Here is a 14,362-nt window from a genome sequence, read left to right as displayed (position 1 = left end):
CTGTGTGAAAACCTGAACGTGCACAGTTCAGCAACTGATGAGAGGTATTGACACCTACAGGCAATTTAGAGTTACCACTTAAAGCAACACTAAGGAACTTTCAGTTTCTATTGATTTTGGCGGCGCCAGTGGACAAAAGCGGTAGTGTTTTGCCTGAACAAATACTACAGTTCCCATGAGGACTAGTGCGTGGCGTCGTAAAATGCTGCTCCGGTTGGCATGCTGTCGGACTGAACTCGCCTGCATTTGTTTCCAGTGGCTGTGTGAAGGACGGATAGCGATGAGGTAATGAATCTAATGGCGGCTAAACAATATTATATCATAATGTGACGCATGCCGTGTGCTGGGTTCCTACCACCCTCCTCACAGTTTCTTAGTCCAAGTGAAAGCAATACTGACGCCCTCAGCCTGTGACAGAGGGGTCATTCAACTCGTTGTAAGTCGATGTATCATCACAAAAGATATTAAAATGTTTTATTAAGGTTGAAAAGTTACTTAGTGTCGCTTTAAGATAACAAGCATGTTCAACTTAATAAATATTTAGATTTTAGAAACATAAAGTCTAACTGGTTCTTCTCGTGATGCAGTAATACAGCATCCTTAAGGTTTTCCATGATGTGAAATGCAAAACTGAGGATTCATAGGGCTTAGATCCAGCTCTGTTTGTTACTGTAATTGTTTTGCAAAAATATAAAATTTCTGAATCAAATTACAGTGCACGCTGATGTTCTTCTGCATCCACACAACATTGTATAACAATGACAATAGTTTGTCTGCATACCCCAGTGGTTGGCCTGCATCTGCAGAAAACAGACAGTAATAATAGAAAACAGCCTCATATGAATTTTTACTTTTGTACTCAGACTTTTCCTTTTGCAACCAATAATTTCAAGCTGCACCATTGAACTTGATGTTCAAAATCGTTTTTTTTTCAGAATTTTGATATGCAAAACTTTGGTAAACCCATTCCAACATTAACTAAACCATAATGCAGATGACTCATATGCTGTGTCTTTCCTCTGGAAAAATTTTTGGGACTCCCAAAGTGCCATGGTCTTCAAAGATGGGACTGCAGCAAAGACAGTTATGTTGCGTGCAAATAATGTTTCAGTGTTTTGTAGTCAAATGTAAATTTTGTTCCTCAGTTCTCCTTGAAATCCTTTTCTTTGCCTCTTTGGCTTTAAATTTATTTGTCAAAGTCTTATTGAAGAGCAAAACAATTCGAGAGAATTGCCTGAAATGGTCCAAGCAGACTTCTTCCACATCATTGAAATTGAGAGTGTGCTCGGTTATAAGAATGGATCTCCTGTAGAAGAACAAAAACAACACTGAAAAAAGTCAAACTCAAAACACTCAAAACAGAGCAGAACAAAACAGAACTTAAAATCCAGTTCATTTGTTTTTTTTAATAATTGCTTATTTTCTGCTGGTATGTAGGACAAACAGTTTTTATAGAGGGTGTAAGTTGTGTGTGCTTCAATTCAGTGCATCACTTAATCAATAACTCATGGCTGATCTTCTTTGAATTTCTCAATAAAACTGGAACAACAGTGCTAGAGAATAAATTGTTTAAACAACATTGTCAGCGCTGAGCATCCGGCTCATTCAAGTGTTAAATATGAGTCAAATAAAGGAGAGAAGAGCTGCATGAGACCCCTGAGATGTAGGATTTTTAAGCTGGTCATGCTGATTGGAAGCCATCAGTGAGTCTCTTCAAAGATCTGATCCGGGAAAAAAACATCTCTGCTAAACCATAATTTTTCCCTGAATAAAACTGACATAGACCAACAATAGGAAGTTAAGCTTATGATCGATATCCCAGTCTTCCTCAGGATACTGATTTCATACAACAGCAGATCATTTGAACATCAGTATTGTGCATGTCCAGAGATACATTATGATCATGGCATATTTGTATAAGAACTTTCACAAAAAGACTAACGAACAAAAAAAAAATTGAGTTTCCATATGTAGTCTGAATGTGTCTAAAATCAATCATTGTCAATTAAACATGTTTGTAAGAAGGATAGAATAAGACTTAACATGTTTTGGGGTCTTTGGCACAAAGTAAAAGGGATTGTTAAAAAAATGATGAAGCGCTTTCTGTGAAACACTCATTTGAGTCCAATTCTTTAAAAGTGAGGATATTTGAGAAAATGTTTCAGGGGAAACTGACACACATCCATTCACAAGCTGATCAAAGTGCAGCAGAAGCTCATCCAGAGTCTCAGGGGAGCATGGACGACGTAGAGTCAACTTTATTCTCGGCATTATATTTCGACTTTATTCACGACATTTCGACTTTTTTTCTCGAAGTTCATCATGACATTTTTTTCTTTACCCCTTCTATTTTATTCTCAAGGGTGGCCCTAATGCTCTTCCGTACCTATCCGCAAGGAATCTTGGGTGTTTTACAGGAAGCATTTGAAAATATGGCGGCACGCAGAACTCCACACTTTTGGAGCGAGGAGGAAACAACATATCTTATTAATGTGATAAAAGACAGAAAAAATCTCATGACTTTTATAGATGGCCGAAAATGCCGCGACAGTGAAGTCTATCGTAAGGTGAGCAAGAAGTTACGGGAAGCCGGCTTTATACGAACGCCAGACCAGATCAGGCATCGCTGGAAAACTCTTAAAGCGATGTACTGCAAGGCCAAGAAGGACAACGGCACCAGCGGGTCCGACCCATCAACCTTCCCCCAGTTCGACCTCATGGAGGAGATTTTGTGCCAAAGACCCACAACTACCGCCCCAAGCAGCAGGGTTGATGTGGAACGACATGAGGAAGGTAAGATAGCTATTAGCTGAGTGAGTTCGCGAGCAAAATAATGTAAATATTAAAAACTGTACACATTAGTAAAACAACTACTTCCTCTGTCTGTTTTGTATCAACAGGCTGGCTGCCTGCCTAGTCCTGTTGTTGCATGCTTTGTGTTTAAATATATGTTACATCTGGCCAGAGCTGCTCATGAAAATTGTGCTTTTGGATAATTCTGGCATGTTTACAGTTGAGTATTAGTTATTATGCACTGTCCCTGTTAAATTAACCAAATTCATCTTGTAGAGCCAGCCACCCCTGTGTCCTCAACAAGCAACATCAGTGGAAGTGGCTCAGTTAAGCTTGAAGACGATGACTATGATGATGTGGATGATAAGGAAGGTAAGCTGTTAGCTTTGAGCAAATGTGATCTACTTGATTACATACCTCGTATAAGGTGTGTGCATGTGGGAACAGCATTAACCTTCTGAACTATTCTAACATAAGCCAACTTTGAAATCCCTAAACTTATGTTTTTCTTTGCCCTGATACAGACAATGAAGCAAAAGTACCTTCGATGGAGCCATCAAATGCCACCTCACCTCCTCAGAGTACACAGCATTCAAATGCCACTCCAGCTACTGAATGTAAGATTTCAACATCTTACCATAGTATTGTAACATTAATTTGATCATCCTCCTTGTGTACTACCTGAAAATACACTGTAAATCAAATCGTGACAAAATAAACATGCATATCTTGTCTCCTCTAGGTGGGTCAAGTCGTAGGCCCAGGCCCCGTGGGACAGTTTCTCACCATCTCCAATTTCTGGAGAGAATGCAAACAAGACAAAACCAATGGATGGAGCGGCAGAGGCAGTTGAGCCACGCCAGGGATGAGGCACTCCTTACTCGACTAATCGCTGAAACCAACCGCTCAACAGAAATGTTGGTAAACCAACTACTAACAGGGTTAGGGACCCTGTTGCAGCAGCCGTCTCAGCCACAGCCTGCCCGTGGTGGTCATTATATAGAGACAATAGACAGAGAAACGCTGGCAGTGCCAGGAGCAGGCTTGAAAGAGGAGAGTGATGATTAATGAGGGGAAAAACAGAAATAACACTGTAAACACACGCCGAAGTCCCACGGTTAATCATTCACTTCTGAACCTGCCTTTGAAATAAACAAGGTGGTTCAGGATCCAAACAAAGCAGCTCCACTTCTGTCATGTCAGCCTATCTGTCTGAAATTCACAGCAAGCTGGGAAGTGATGCCCCGATCCGCTCTGTGTTTGACATCATATGAAGTCAAATAGTGTGAATGATGATCTGTGTCACATCGTGACAAATTGACTGAAATGTTTGTTCTTTCTTAAAACAACTGTATAAGCTTTAAGGAATATTTTTTTTCTCCCATAGTGATAGTCTTATGAAAAATATTGTATTAGTATTATGAACGTGAGAGGGCTGAATCCAGATGTATAATAAAGTTAGGAAAATGCATAAAACCTTTGGTGTCAGGGGAAATATGTGCCATTTGAGAGCTTCAGTGAATCTTGACTTTGTTTGTGGAACTGTATTGAAAGAATAAACAAATGTTTTCCCAAAGACATGAAGCCATTTTATGTTAGTTTGGTGTTAACATTGGGTTCCATACATGTGCAACAGAGTTCAGATAACCTTGATTAAAAAATGTTTTAATTCTCAGCACCATTTTTAAAATCACATTATTTGTGAAATTTGCTGTTTGTGGCAGCTTTCATGAGAGGTCAACCACATGACCACACGTGGTTGAACATAATTGTTATCAATACATTTTAATATAACTACATTTACATTGTTTGGAAATGTGCATACACGGATAACACTTAATGTAATTTTGGTGTGCTCACAGATGACACAATCTGCAAGAAATCCCAGCTAGCTTGCCTAGGAACCAAACTGACCAAGACCACTAGAATCCTTTTTATTCACATTCTTTTTTCTTCCCTTGTCTTACCATTTTATTGTACTGTGTGGAAGTTTGAGGCAGCACCAAAAAAAAAAAACAAACTTGCAGCCATTTTTACAGTTAAAAAAAACAAATATATGGTACATTTGTATGAAAGACATGAACTCAATTTATAATGACATGCATCGACATTTATGGATCTGGTCAAATAACAAATGACAGGGATAAAAAGACTGAAAAACAAAATATTAAAAATATAAAACAGATCCATGTCTAGTTCTGGCTTGAAAGCCCGTGAATTAAAGACGTTTATTTTTTGTTTGTTTTTGTTTTTGTTTTGTTTTTTACATAGATTTTAGAAGTGTCCAAAACAGAGGTGTGTATGAATTACGACCAACTAAATAGTATTTTGCAATTCTAAATTTTGTTTTATATTAACTGTGAGTATGTGTAAGAATATGGACAAATGAGGAATATTTGATTTACACTTATATTACGCTGTAAATAAAGTCATGAATTCATTCTAAATTCATGCATTCACTACGGTATTTTTTGGGGGTGGACATTAACCGGAACAAATGAAGCGCCATGGAGTTGTTTCTGGGGGGGCGACCTTATGAGACGTACCCGTTCAGGAAGTGTGTCGCACTCGGCGCGTCGTGTCTGCTGCATTGCCCACGATCCATTCAACAACCTTTCTTTCTAATGTACAATAAAGACTGAGGTTAGTGACTTCTGTTTACCACCCACTTTCACAACAGGCCGCCATGGAGCCGCCTGTAACAATATTATATATTACAACCCGGTTCATTGGCTCCTGCATCACAGTGTTAGCAGTTAGCTTAGCTCATTGGCTGTGTTGTGAGCATGTTGGACGGAGAAGATGTTTATAGTATCAATTTGATATTATTGGATTATTGCAGTTACTTTCATTCCTAGTCCCATCAATTGACATTAAATGAATGATACTTTAAAACCGAGCTCAATAACTTTTCCAATGTTATGCTTGCCTCATTGGTTCACTTCTCACATGTTTTTAATGTCCAGTTACATGAAACAGCGTGTGTGTCAGAGAATCGACTTCATATTCTTACTTCATATCTATAAAGGTGTGATTTATGTTCTGCTTAATTGAATCTCAGATTTACGTATAGATTATCAACCATCCAGACCCCTGAGGTCATCAGGAAGAGGTTTACTCAGTGTTGCCAAAATAAGAAGCGAACAGGGTGGAAAAGATTTTAATTCATCTACTCCTCATCTGTGGAACAAACTTCCTGAACACCTGAGTGCTGCTGACACATTCACTTCTTTTACATCTGTCCTTACATCCTTATTATGCCTTAACTAATTGCTTTGTTTTACTATATTACATAATCACAATTGTTTTGATGTATTTTCCTCATGTCTTTGTGAAGCACTGTGAACTACATTATGTCTGAATGGAACAATAGAGAAATGTTTGTCTTTCCAATCCTAAACCTGTATTTTTTTCAGGTGTCACTGAAGCTTGTTGAGATGGCCTCCACAGAGAAGGAGACCCCAGCTAAGAAGGCTGCAGCACCGTCTGTTTCACAAATAAATGCAGAATATGTCACGCAGGTGATTCCGAGATCAACTTTGCCTGTGCTTTATACATTTACTTTACTGATGAAGTTGGTGATCTGGCAACCTCCCATCACTGCATGTGATGTATTTGTAGTTATATTTAAGGAAATCTGATGTACGCAAAACTCGACTGGCTTTATTTTGTGCCTGAGCAATCCATTCATTCACCAGCATGATTTTCTCATTTCTTGATTTTAGTTGGCAAACAAATACTGGGCTCCACATGCAAAGAATAAACTACCGTTTGACCCCAAGGTGAGTTTTAGGCCTGTGTCTGTCTTAGAGGTGTGTGTGTGTGTGTGTGTGTGTGTGTGTGTGTGTGTGTGTGTGTGTGTGTGTGTGTGTGTGTGTGTGTGTGTGTGTGTGTGTGTTTGGAGGGGTGGGTGGGTTATTTTCTTCTTAATTTAAAGGGCAACTCCGGTTTTTTGACACCTGGACCTTATTTCTAGGTGTGTGCATGCTCATATACTCACTCAGACAAACATGGTGCAGCTCGGAGTCCTTCAGAAGTTATTTAGATCCAACTGATTTAGCGTGGGCCACGGCAAGGGAGCTTCAGCGCCGGACATAATCTCTGCAAAATCGCTCATTTCCGCTATATTTTTTCATCCATCGCCAGTGTTATCATAAAGTCAGCTCGTCTACCGTCTTCAGGTGTGTCAGCTTACAGTTTTCGCTAGCTTAGCCACAATTAGCTCGGATGGGAACGTTGGAGCTGTTCTCCCCAGTAGAAAGGCACTTTGAGTCGGCCTTGGCTGTCACGGCGCCCGGGCGTCTGACTCGCCGGGAGGCTGCGGAGCTCCGGTGCCCAGCGGAGGCGCATTGCGCGCTGGCTGCGGGGCGCTTTTGAAAGTCTCTCCTCACCGAGAGTCTCTGGAGGTCTCCAAGCCCGGCGAGGAGTGCTCTGCGCGGGCCGCGGCGCGGCTGACGGGAGAGGCCCCAGCATCCGAGCTGATTGTGGCTAAGTTAGCAAGGTGTCAGAGAAGAGTGAAGTGCAGTAGATCCCATCAGAGCAGAGCGGAGCAGAGCTTTGAGCATCCAACCCTGGACCGAAAGGCAACTCGGGGCTGCCATGGGGGTCCCCCACCCGGCAAGGCGCCCACCGCCGCCGCCATGGTGGACGGTTCCTCCGACCCAGTGGCCCAGCCTCCAGGCCCGGGCGGACTCCGCATGCGGGCCACTGAACCCACACGTCGGCCGCCCCTGGCCGTCCGACGGTCTTCAGGTGGGTCAGCTGACCCACCAGAAGACGCTAGACGAGCTGACTTTATGCAGCCTCCCGGCGACTCAGACGCCCGGGCGCCGTGACAGCCGAGGCTGACTCAGACTGCCTTTCTGCTGGGGAGAGGAGCGCCGCAACGTTCCCATCCGAGCTAATTGTGGCTAAGTTAGTGAAAACTGTCAGCTGACCCACCTGAAGACGGTAGACGAGCTGACTTTATGATAATGCTGGTGATGGATGGAAAAATACAGCCGAAATGAGCGATTTTGCAGACATTATGTCCAGCGCTGAAGCTCTCTTGCCGTGGCCCCCGCTAAATCGGTTGGATCTAAATAACTTCTGAAGGACTCCGAGCTGCACCATGTTTGTCTGAGTGAGTATATGAGCATGCACACACCTAGAAATAAGGTCCAGGTGTCAAAAAACCGGAGTTGCCCTTTAACAATTTCATTGCCACAAAAGTCATTATACCTATGGCATTAACAATTTGTCTTTCACTTATTTGATGTGATAAAAGTGGTTGAAGAGACAGAAAACTTGGCCTCACGTCATCTTATTTCCCTTCCTGCTCACATTTTGATCTTTTTTCCTCCAAGGTCATGGAGGATATTTATGATAAAGAGATTCTTCAGGCTAAGTAAGCTTATTTGTTGTTTCTTTTTTTCTTGAAGTGTCTTCTAATCTAGTGAACTTTTATTTAATTTATTTTCTTCTGCTTACATTTGTTTTTTTTTTTTTTTTTGGTTTTTTTTTTTGGTTTTCAGGTTTGCCATCAGAAAAATTATGCTTCTTGAATTCAGGTGAAATATTTCAGCACCTTTTATATTCTCAACTTAAAAAGTTGTACTTGAAAAGTGTCATGAATCAATAAAATAATGATTTATTTTTTTTTTGTCATCTTTTAGCCAATACCTGGAAAACTACCTGTGGGTGAACTACACCCCGAAAGTGTCCAGCAATGCCTTCCTCATGTCTATCTGTTGTATCGTCAATGAGAAGTTCAGAGAAAATGTTCCAGCGTGGGAGGTAAAAAAATAAAAATATCCATTAATTTGGTTAGATTTCATCAAATTGCAGCATATGTTGTTTATGCATTTCCTTTCACCCCTGCATTCATCTGCATTCCAACTGCCAGGTGTTTAAGAAGGAGCCCACCCATTTCCCTTTCTTCTTCAAATGTGTCATGGAAGCCGTGCTGGCAGGCGAGGAGGCAGCCCTCACCCTGAAGGAACAAACTGTCCTCCTTGTCTTCCTGGACCACTGCTTCAACAGTCTGGTATGCATCGTGACACCGCATTTAGTAACCTAACTGACAAACTGGAAGAGTGGTTGCTGTTTGACATTGAGGTTGAGGAGCAGCTTGGTGGGAAGTGAACTTTCGGATTTAATTTTTTAAATCATACAATTCTCCATTACTAAACTAGTTTTTGTTTTAACTTGACTGAATTGTGATAACATTGAAAAACGTATAATGAGCATCCAGGCCAAGTCCAGACAGAAACGTGATTACCAAAATGCAGTGTGACACGTTCTAGATAATTTTAGGCAATAACCTTTAATGTCCACTAGGTGGCAATAGCACACAGTGCAGGTCGGAGTTGCCTTGCTCCACCGGTTGGTTCACTTTCATCGCTGCATTAAACCACAGGGAAGCACTGCAGATGTCTCACTTTGAAATCTGCTGTGATGGCCCACTGCCCTTTGATTGTATCCCATAAAGGCCTCTAAATATTTTAGTTGGAGAGTTTTATAAGGGACTGAAGTGTAATAAAAATCTGTCATGCACAGTGTTTTTTGACAGCTCTCTCTCGCTCTCTCTCTCTCTCTCTCTTTGTGCTTCCTCCCCTAGGAGGTAGATTTGATCAGAGAGCAGGTGCAGCAGCTCATCTCTCTGCCTATGTGGATGTGCCTCTTACCAGTAAGATAACAAAATATTACCCTAATTAAGTTTGCGTGCTCGTCGGTGGCACACCAAGTAATGGCGACGACGTTTGATGACTTCACAAGGAAGAATTAGCTCCTTGCTGTCGCACTAATCCTTTGTTAAACTGAGCGGGTCCTGATTAGTTCTTGTCGTGTTTACAGGCCAGACTCCAGCACGAGCTGAAGAAAGTTCCAAAGCTGCAGAAGTTCTGGAATCTAATCAAGAAGAAATTTGATAAGATGGATGCAGACGCAGCACAGCAGTAATAATATACTCCTCGCTTGCTTGTTGAGAAAATCTACACAGACCCAGAAATGTTTTTTTTCTTTATTCTGCGAGTTTCAAGACTTTGTCTGATTTGCTTTCTTTGTGTCTTCCTAAGGGCAGTCAAGGAGAGGACCTTCCTCTCGGCTCTCATTAAGAAGTTTTTCGGAGTGCTCACGTCTATACCCCCGTCAGGTAAAGACAAAAAAAACCCTTTGATTTTCCTCAGGATACGGTGCATCCTCACACAAGAAACTCTTAACAGTCTCACGAACAAGGAATGAATATTAGATTTTGGTGTTGATCTCTTCGTTCAGGTATTTTATGCAGTTTAATGCTTCTTTGTGAGCCTTGAACCTGAGTATAAAGTAGTTCTTAACTCTCCTCTTGTCTGCGCCTTTTCAAGAGCTGGGAGAGTGTCAGATTCAGCTCATATGAAATGCAAACTTTCTCTTTCTCCTCGCTGCTCCAGTTGCATCACTTCCTCCTTGCTTCCCGATCCGTGCAGCTGCTGAAGGAACATGTGCTCCAGCTGCCGTGCAGCCACTGGCACTGAATCGCGCGCCGTAATCCAGGCCGACATACGGGCCCCCCACCTGAATGCTAAAAACAGAATATGTGTATTTTTGTGTTTAGATAGAATTCAAGCCTGACAGATTAGATTACAATCTCAAACCCAGCAGGAGGCGCATCACTCTGCTGCTTGCTGCACGCTTCAACTTTAAGCACACACACGCACACACACGGGCATGCTTAATGAGGGCTGAGGTCCCAGCGTGCCGCTGTGCCGGCCATGCAGCGTCTCATAGTGACGCTCGCGCGCCCAGCGTGGCGCCGCCGTGTTGTCCACATGCGTTTGCTGTCCTCATGTCCTTGGTTGAAAACTGTTCCTCCTTTACACCACTTGATAAACGACAGCCGGTCTCTCTTTGACCTGGTGCAATTCACCAGATTGTGTTTTCCACTGTTAACATCCATTTATTGATCTAAAGTGGGACAACTTTATGCTTCCGTTTATGTTCCACAGGTCCTGTGTCTATGGACAAAGTGCATTACTGCGAGAGATTCATCGAACTCATGATCGATCTGGAGGTAAGACGCAGCCTCCTCTCACTAAGACTTTTCAGTAAATATTGCAGCCTTTTGCATTTGAGTTAAACCCGCATCCACTGTCATGATGTCCACCATAAGTGAAGATCTACAGTTGCTTATTATTCGTACCTTCGTCAAGGAAGCGGTCTAAGCTAATTTTCCTTTTGCCCTTTGCCCATTTTTACCAATTTGGTTCAACAGACGGAATGATTGTCCAGTCACCACTCGCCCCTGTTTGCCTCTGTCATTGCTGTCTGCAACTCTGTGCACTATTTGAGACAGCAGACTTTGAGTATGAGGGAGGTTATGTTCACCCTGATGACTTTTGGCATGTGGTCTGAAGTTTAATGTGCAGTGGCAGTTTGACATGATGGTAAGAAGTTGACATTAATTTTCTTTGAGGGATAACGAGTGTTTGGCAAAACCACTTGTAAAACATGTTTCTATTATTATTGTTCATGACTTTGAATTTATTTGGGAGTGTTATCTTAACTTTTTAGCCGTGCAAAGTGTAGCCTCCTTTGATTGCTCAAATATGACAGAAATGAGTAATTAATCATCATGACTGAAGAAATTTTATCACTTAAATTAGATCCATTCATAAGGAGGCAGAGTGAACATGCACAGGATTATATATAAGAAGGATCTGATTGTATATGTTTTAAAATTAGATTTAATTTTGCCTCTTGCAGCCTGTTTTTTAGCCGTGGTTGAATCTAAAGAGCATTTAAAAGCATGTCTGAGACGGTGTAGCTATCATGCAGTAGATTCATGATCCGCATTGGGAGTCATGATGCTCTCTGTCTGGCTTTACGGGGGATGAACCGACTTGTAAACGTTACAGGCTTTTATGAACCGTCAATACGTTTGTTTGTATAAAAAGAAACGATTAAGTAACGCCAAAGCTTGAGGTCGTCTTTCACCGAGCTCGCCGCTCTAATGATGGGGCTAGCCTTCAGACCCAGTCTCGCACGGAGTTGTTATTCCTGCCGCCGGAGCAGATCTCCTGTTACGAGCAGAGGGAGCTCAATAGATTTCATCTGGCCGCCCGCTGACAGGCCGGCCTTGCTGTTCCTGGCAGCGGCGAGTGGCCGGCCAGCGGACAGCCTCCAGAGACATCTCCTGTCCTTCAGCGCTATCCTTTTACAAAAGCCCCAGTCGCATGAAATCCATACTTCCCCTCTCTGATGACGAGCTGGAAATTAATGCAGAGAAAAGGATCCCCGTTATCATGCCTGTTTTATGCCGCCTGTCAGGGCTGAGTCGAGATCAAAGATGGCAGCGGGATATAAAGGTATCTATTCTCCCGGCGTTTAGGTATCACTTGCTGCACCTGCTGCCTTTGAACGGCAGCCTTCAGTGAATAAAATAATAGATATTCCGTTTTGTTTGTGTTTTGCGTTTGGCTAATCCGTTTCATATTCGGTTTCACAAAGCTGTTTTTCTCCGAGCAGTTTCGGTCCTCAGAGTGTGAATGTGTCTGCATCGCTCAGCCGCTCGTTCAGGCTGCCTGCTCATCAGCCTGTTCAGACTCTCATTGTTGTTTTCCCACTAAAGCCGCCCCGTGATTTCACTCTGACAGCTTTTCGTCTGTTCTCGCCTTCATGCTATGCGAACGCGCTGCAAACAAATAAGTATAGAGGCAGCGCCCCGCTGTCAGTTCGCCTTATGTCATGTTTCAAAACAACTGCAAGACAGGAAAAGGACAATCAATAAGACATATGGATAATCATGTATACAGATGCTGGGAAGTCATGGTGTCAATTGATTTTTTTTTGGGGTGACCTCTGAGAAGTGCCAGCTCACCCAGAACCTGGTTTTGTCTGTGATGGAGAGCCCTTTTCTTCTCAGTTACAGTTTATAATACTCATCCAAATGTAAGATGAAGTGTTTTATAAGGAGACTTTAACACCAAGTGGATCAGAGTTCACTTCATGGGACCGTCCATGACGTCTGTGCAGGAAGGAAAACTCACCCGCACTCCGGAACGGAAGCAACCAGGGAGCTGTGGTAGAAAACTGTTGACCTTGCTACATGTGGAAGTGACCTTGTTTACAGCGGTGAATGCCGGTGCGCTCTCCAGCAGAGCAAACACAGGAAATGAACCAAAGAGAGTGCTCTGGAGCTCATGTTGCATTTTGAGTAAGAAACAAAGCTAACAGTGATAACCCAGGGAAGCTGAGAAAATCAAAGGAAAAGTTAGAAAGTGTCTTATGGACAGAAGTGGAGTAATGGCATATATCTAATAACTCGTTTTCACTGCTGCTTTTTGTTTTTCAAATTGCTCCGATAGTTTGTTGCGTATGTGTTTTGGGAGCGTCTCATACAGGCTGAATGGGTGGATTTCCATTTTCAGTCCTGATCAATCGATGAGCCGGATCCTTGCTTCCTTTTTGCGGCTATGTGAATGTGTGTGTGAAAGAGTGAATGTGATATACAGTGTAAAGCGATTTGGCCTCTGTTCCAGCAGTGTAAAAAGCGCTATATAAGTGTAGTCCATTTACCATTTGCGTTTTAAATTTGTAGTCAGTGTTTATTTGAATTTTGACTTTGTTTCTTCTTTTCGTGTGGTAGATTTGACTCCTTAAATTAAACTGAACCATTATGTTGTAGGCCAAACTTATTGAATACATATTTTTTCGAGAAACTCAATGGATGGCGGCATGTTGGAACACTTGTTGACTTCCGTCGGTATACCAGCTGCTGCACAGACCTACATAAAGCAAATGTGTTCTATTGCAGTTTGCAATAATTACTTAAAAAAGTGTGTGGGGGGGGGGGGGGGGGGGGGTGCATGGATGAACTCTTCAGAGCAGGAGTGAGGGTGACCAAAGCAAAAAAAAACCCAACAAACTATTCTGCATAAAGCTGCCATTAAACTCTACATTTGCTTCTCTTTTTTTTTTAACTACTACAGAAAAAAAAATTTCTGCTGACTCACCATGTTTCTCTCTGCATTCACGTCCACATTGTGTGTGTTTATCTGACAACTGAAAAGTGCACACATGCATCATCACATCTGGATTCCTGACAGTGTGTTACATCTTTTTATTAGAATCATTGTGGATATAAGAGGTGTGTGTTGCCACATTTTGGTGTCACTCATAGAAGAAATTGAGGTGGCCTTGGTGATATTAGCAATTTAGACACAGAAAATAGTTATTTCAATAATTAATTAAAAGCTTTTTCGATCTGTCTGCTCTTTGACACAGAAACTCAATTGAATGTAGCATTCAGCGTCACTTTTCAGGCAGTAACCGGCTTAGCTAGCTGCATCATGTTTTATCTAGTAATTGCATGACTCGTGAGAGCGATAGGTCCTGTATTTTAACATTAACCTGCAGCACAGTGCTGTAACGTGCTGTCCTGTGTGTCCAGGCTCTGCTGCCGACCAGACGCTGGTTCAATACAGTGCTGGACGACTCCCACCTGATGGTCAGCTGTAACCTGTCCAGCCTGAAGCAGAGAGAGAAGGAGGGCCACCTCTTCTGTCAGGTACAAAACAAACAAAAACACACACATGATGGAATATTGTGGAAT

General features: G+C 42.2%; 2 protein-coding genes across 4 annotated transcripts in view; both read left to right on the top strand.

The window, feature by feature from the left end:
- Window positions 1–2,491: 2,491 nt before the first annotated feature.
- On the top strand, window positions 2,492–4,220 carry LOC115406995 (uncharacterized). The gene is made up of 4 exons (XM_030117304.1): window positions 2,492–2,793; window positions 3,070–3,165; window positions 3,318–3,410; window positions 3,536–4,220. The coding sequence occupies exons 1-4, from the start codon at window positions 2,517–2,519 to the stop codon at window positions 3,859–3,861; spliced, it is 792 nt and encodes a 263-aa protein (XP_029973164.1). The 5' UTR covers window positions 2,492–2,516; the 3' UTR covers window positions 3,862–4,220.
- Window positions 4,221–5,321: 1,101 nt separating this feature from the next.
- aqr (aquarius intron-binding spliceosomal factor) overlaps window positions 5,322–14,362 on the top strand; it is a 45,729-nt gene continuing 36,688 nt past the window's right edge. For all 3 annotated transcript variants that reach the window (XM_030117347.1, XM_030117346.1, XM_030117345.1), the window contains exons 1-12: window positions 5,322–5,436; window positions 6,210–6,314; window positions 6,519–6,575; window positions 8,139–8,179; window positions 8,307–8,342; window positions 8,448–8,568; window positions 8,678–8,818; window positions 9,392–9,460; window positions 9,628–9,728; window positions 9,849–9,925; window positions 10,758–10,822; window positions 14,201–14,317. In XM_030117347.1, the coding sequence (XP_029973207.1) occupies window positions 6,231–6,314; window positions 6,519–6,575; window positions 8,139–8,179; window positions 8,307–8,342; window positions 8,448–8,568; window positions 8,678–8,818; window positions 9,392–9,460; window positions 9,628–9,728; window positions 9,849–9,925; window positions 10,758–10,822; window positions 14,201–14,317 (909 nt within the window). In that variant the 5' untranslated portion in view covers window positions 5,322–5,436; window positions 6,210–6,230. The remainder of the gene's footprint in view (window positions 5,437–6,209; window positions 6,315–6,518; window positions 6,576–8,138; window positions 8,180–8,306; window positions 8,343–8,447; window positions 8,569–8,677; window positions 8,819–9,391; window positions 9,461–9,627; window positions 9,729–9,848; window positions 9,926–10,757; window positions 10,823–14,200; window positions 14,318–14,362) is intronic.

Source organism: Salarias fasciatus, chromosome 19, assembly GCF_902148845.1.
Source record: "Salarias fasciatus chromosome 19, fSalaFa1.1, whole genome shotgun sequence".
Taxonomy (NCBI): Eukaryota; Metazoa; Chordata; class Actinopteri; order Blenniiformes; family Blenniidae; genus Salarias; species Salarias fasciatus.
Note: the sequence above shows the minus strand (reverse complement) of the source record. Positions and strands in the feature narration are given on the sequence as shown.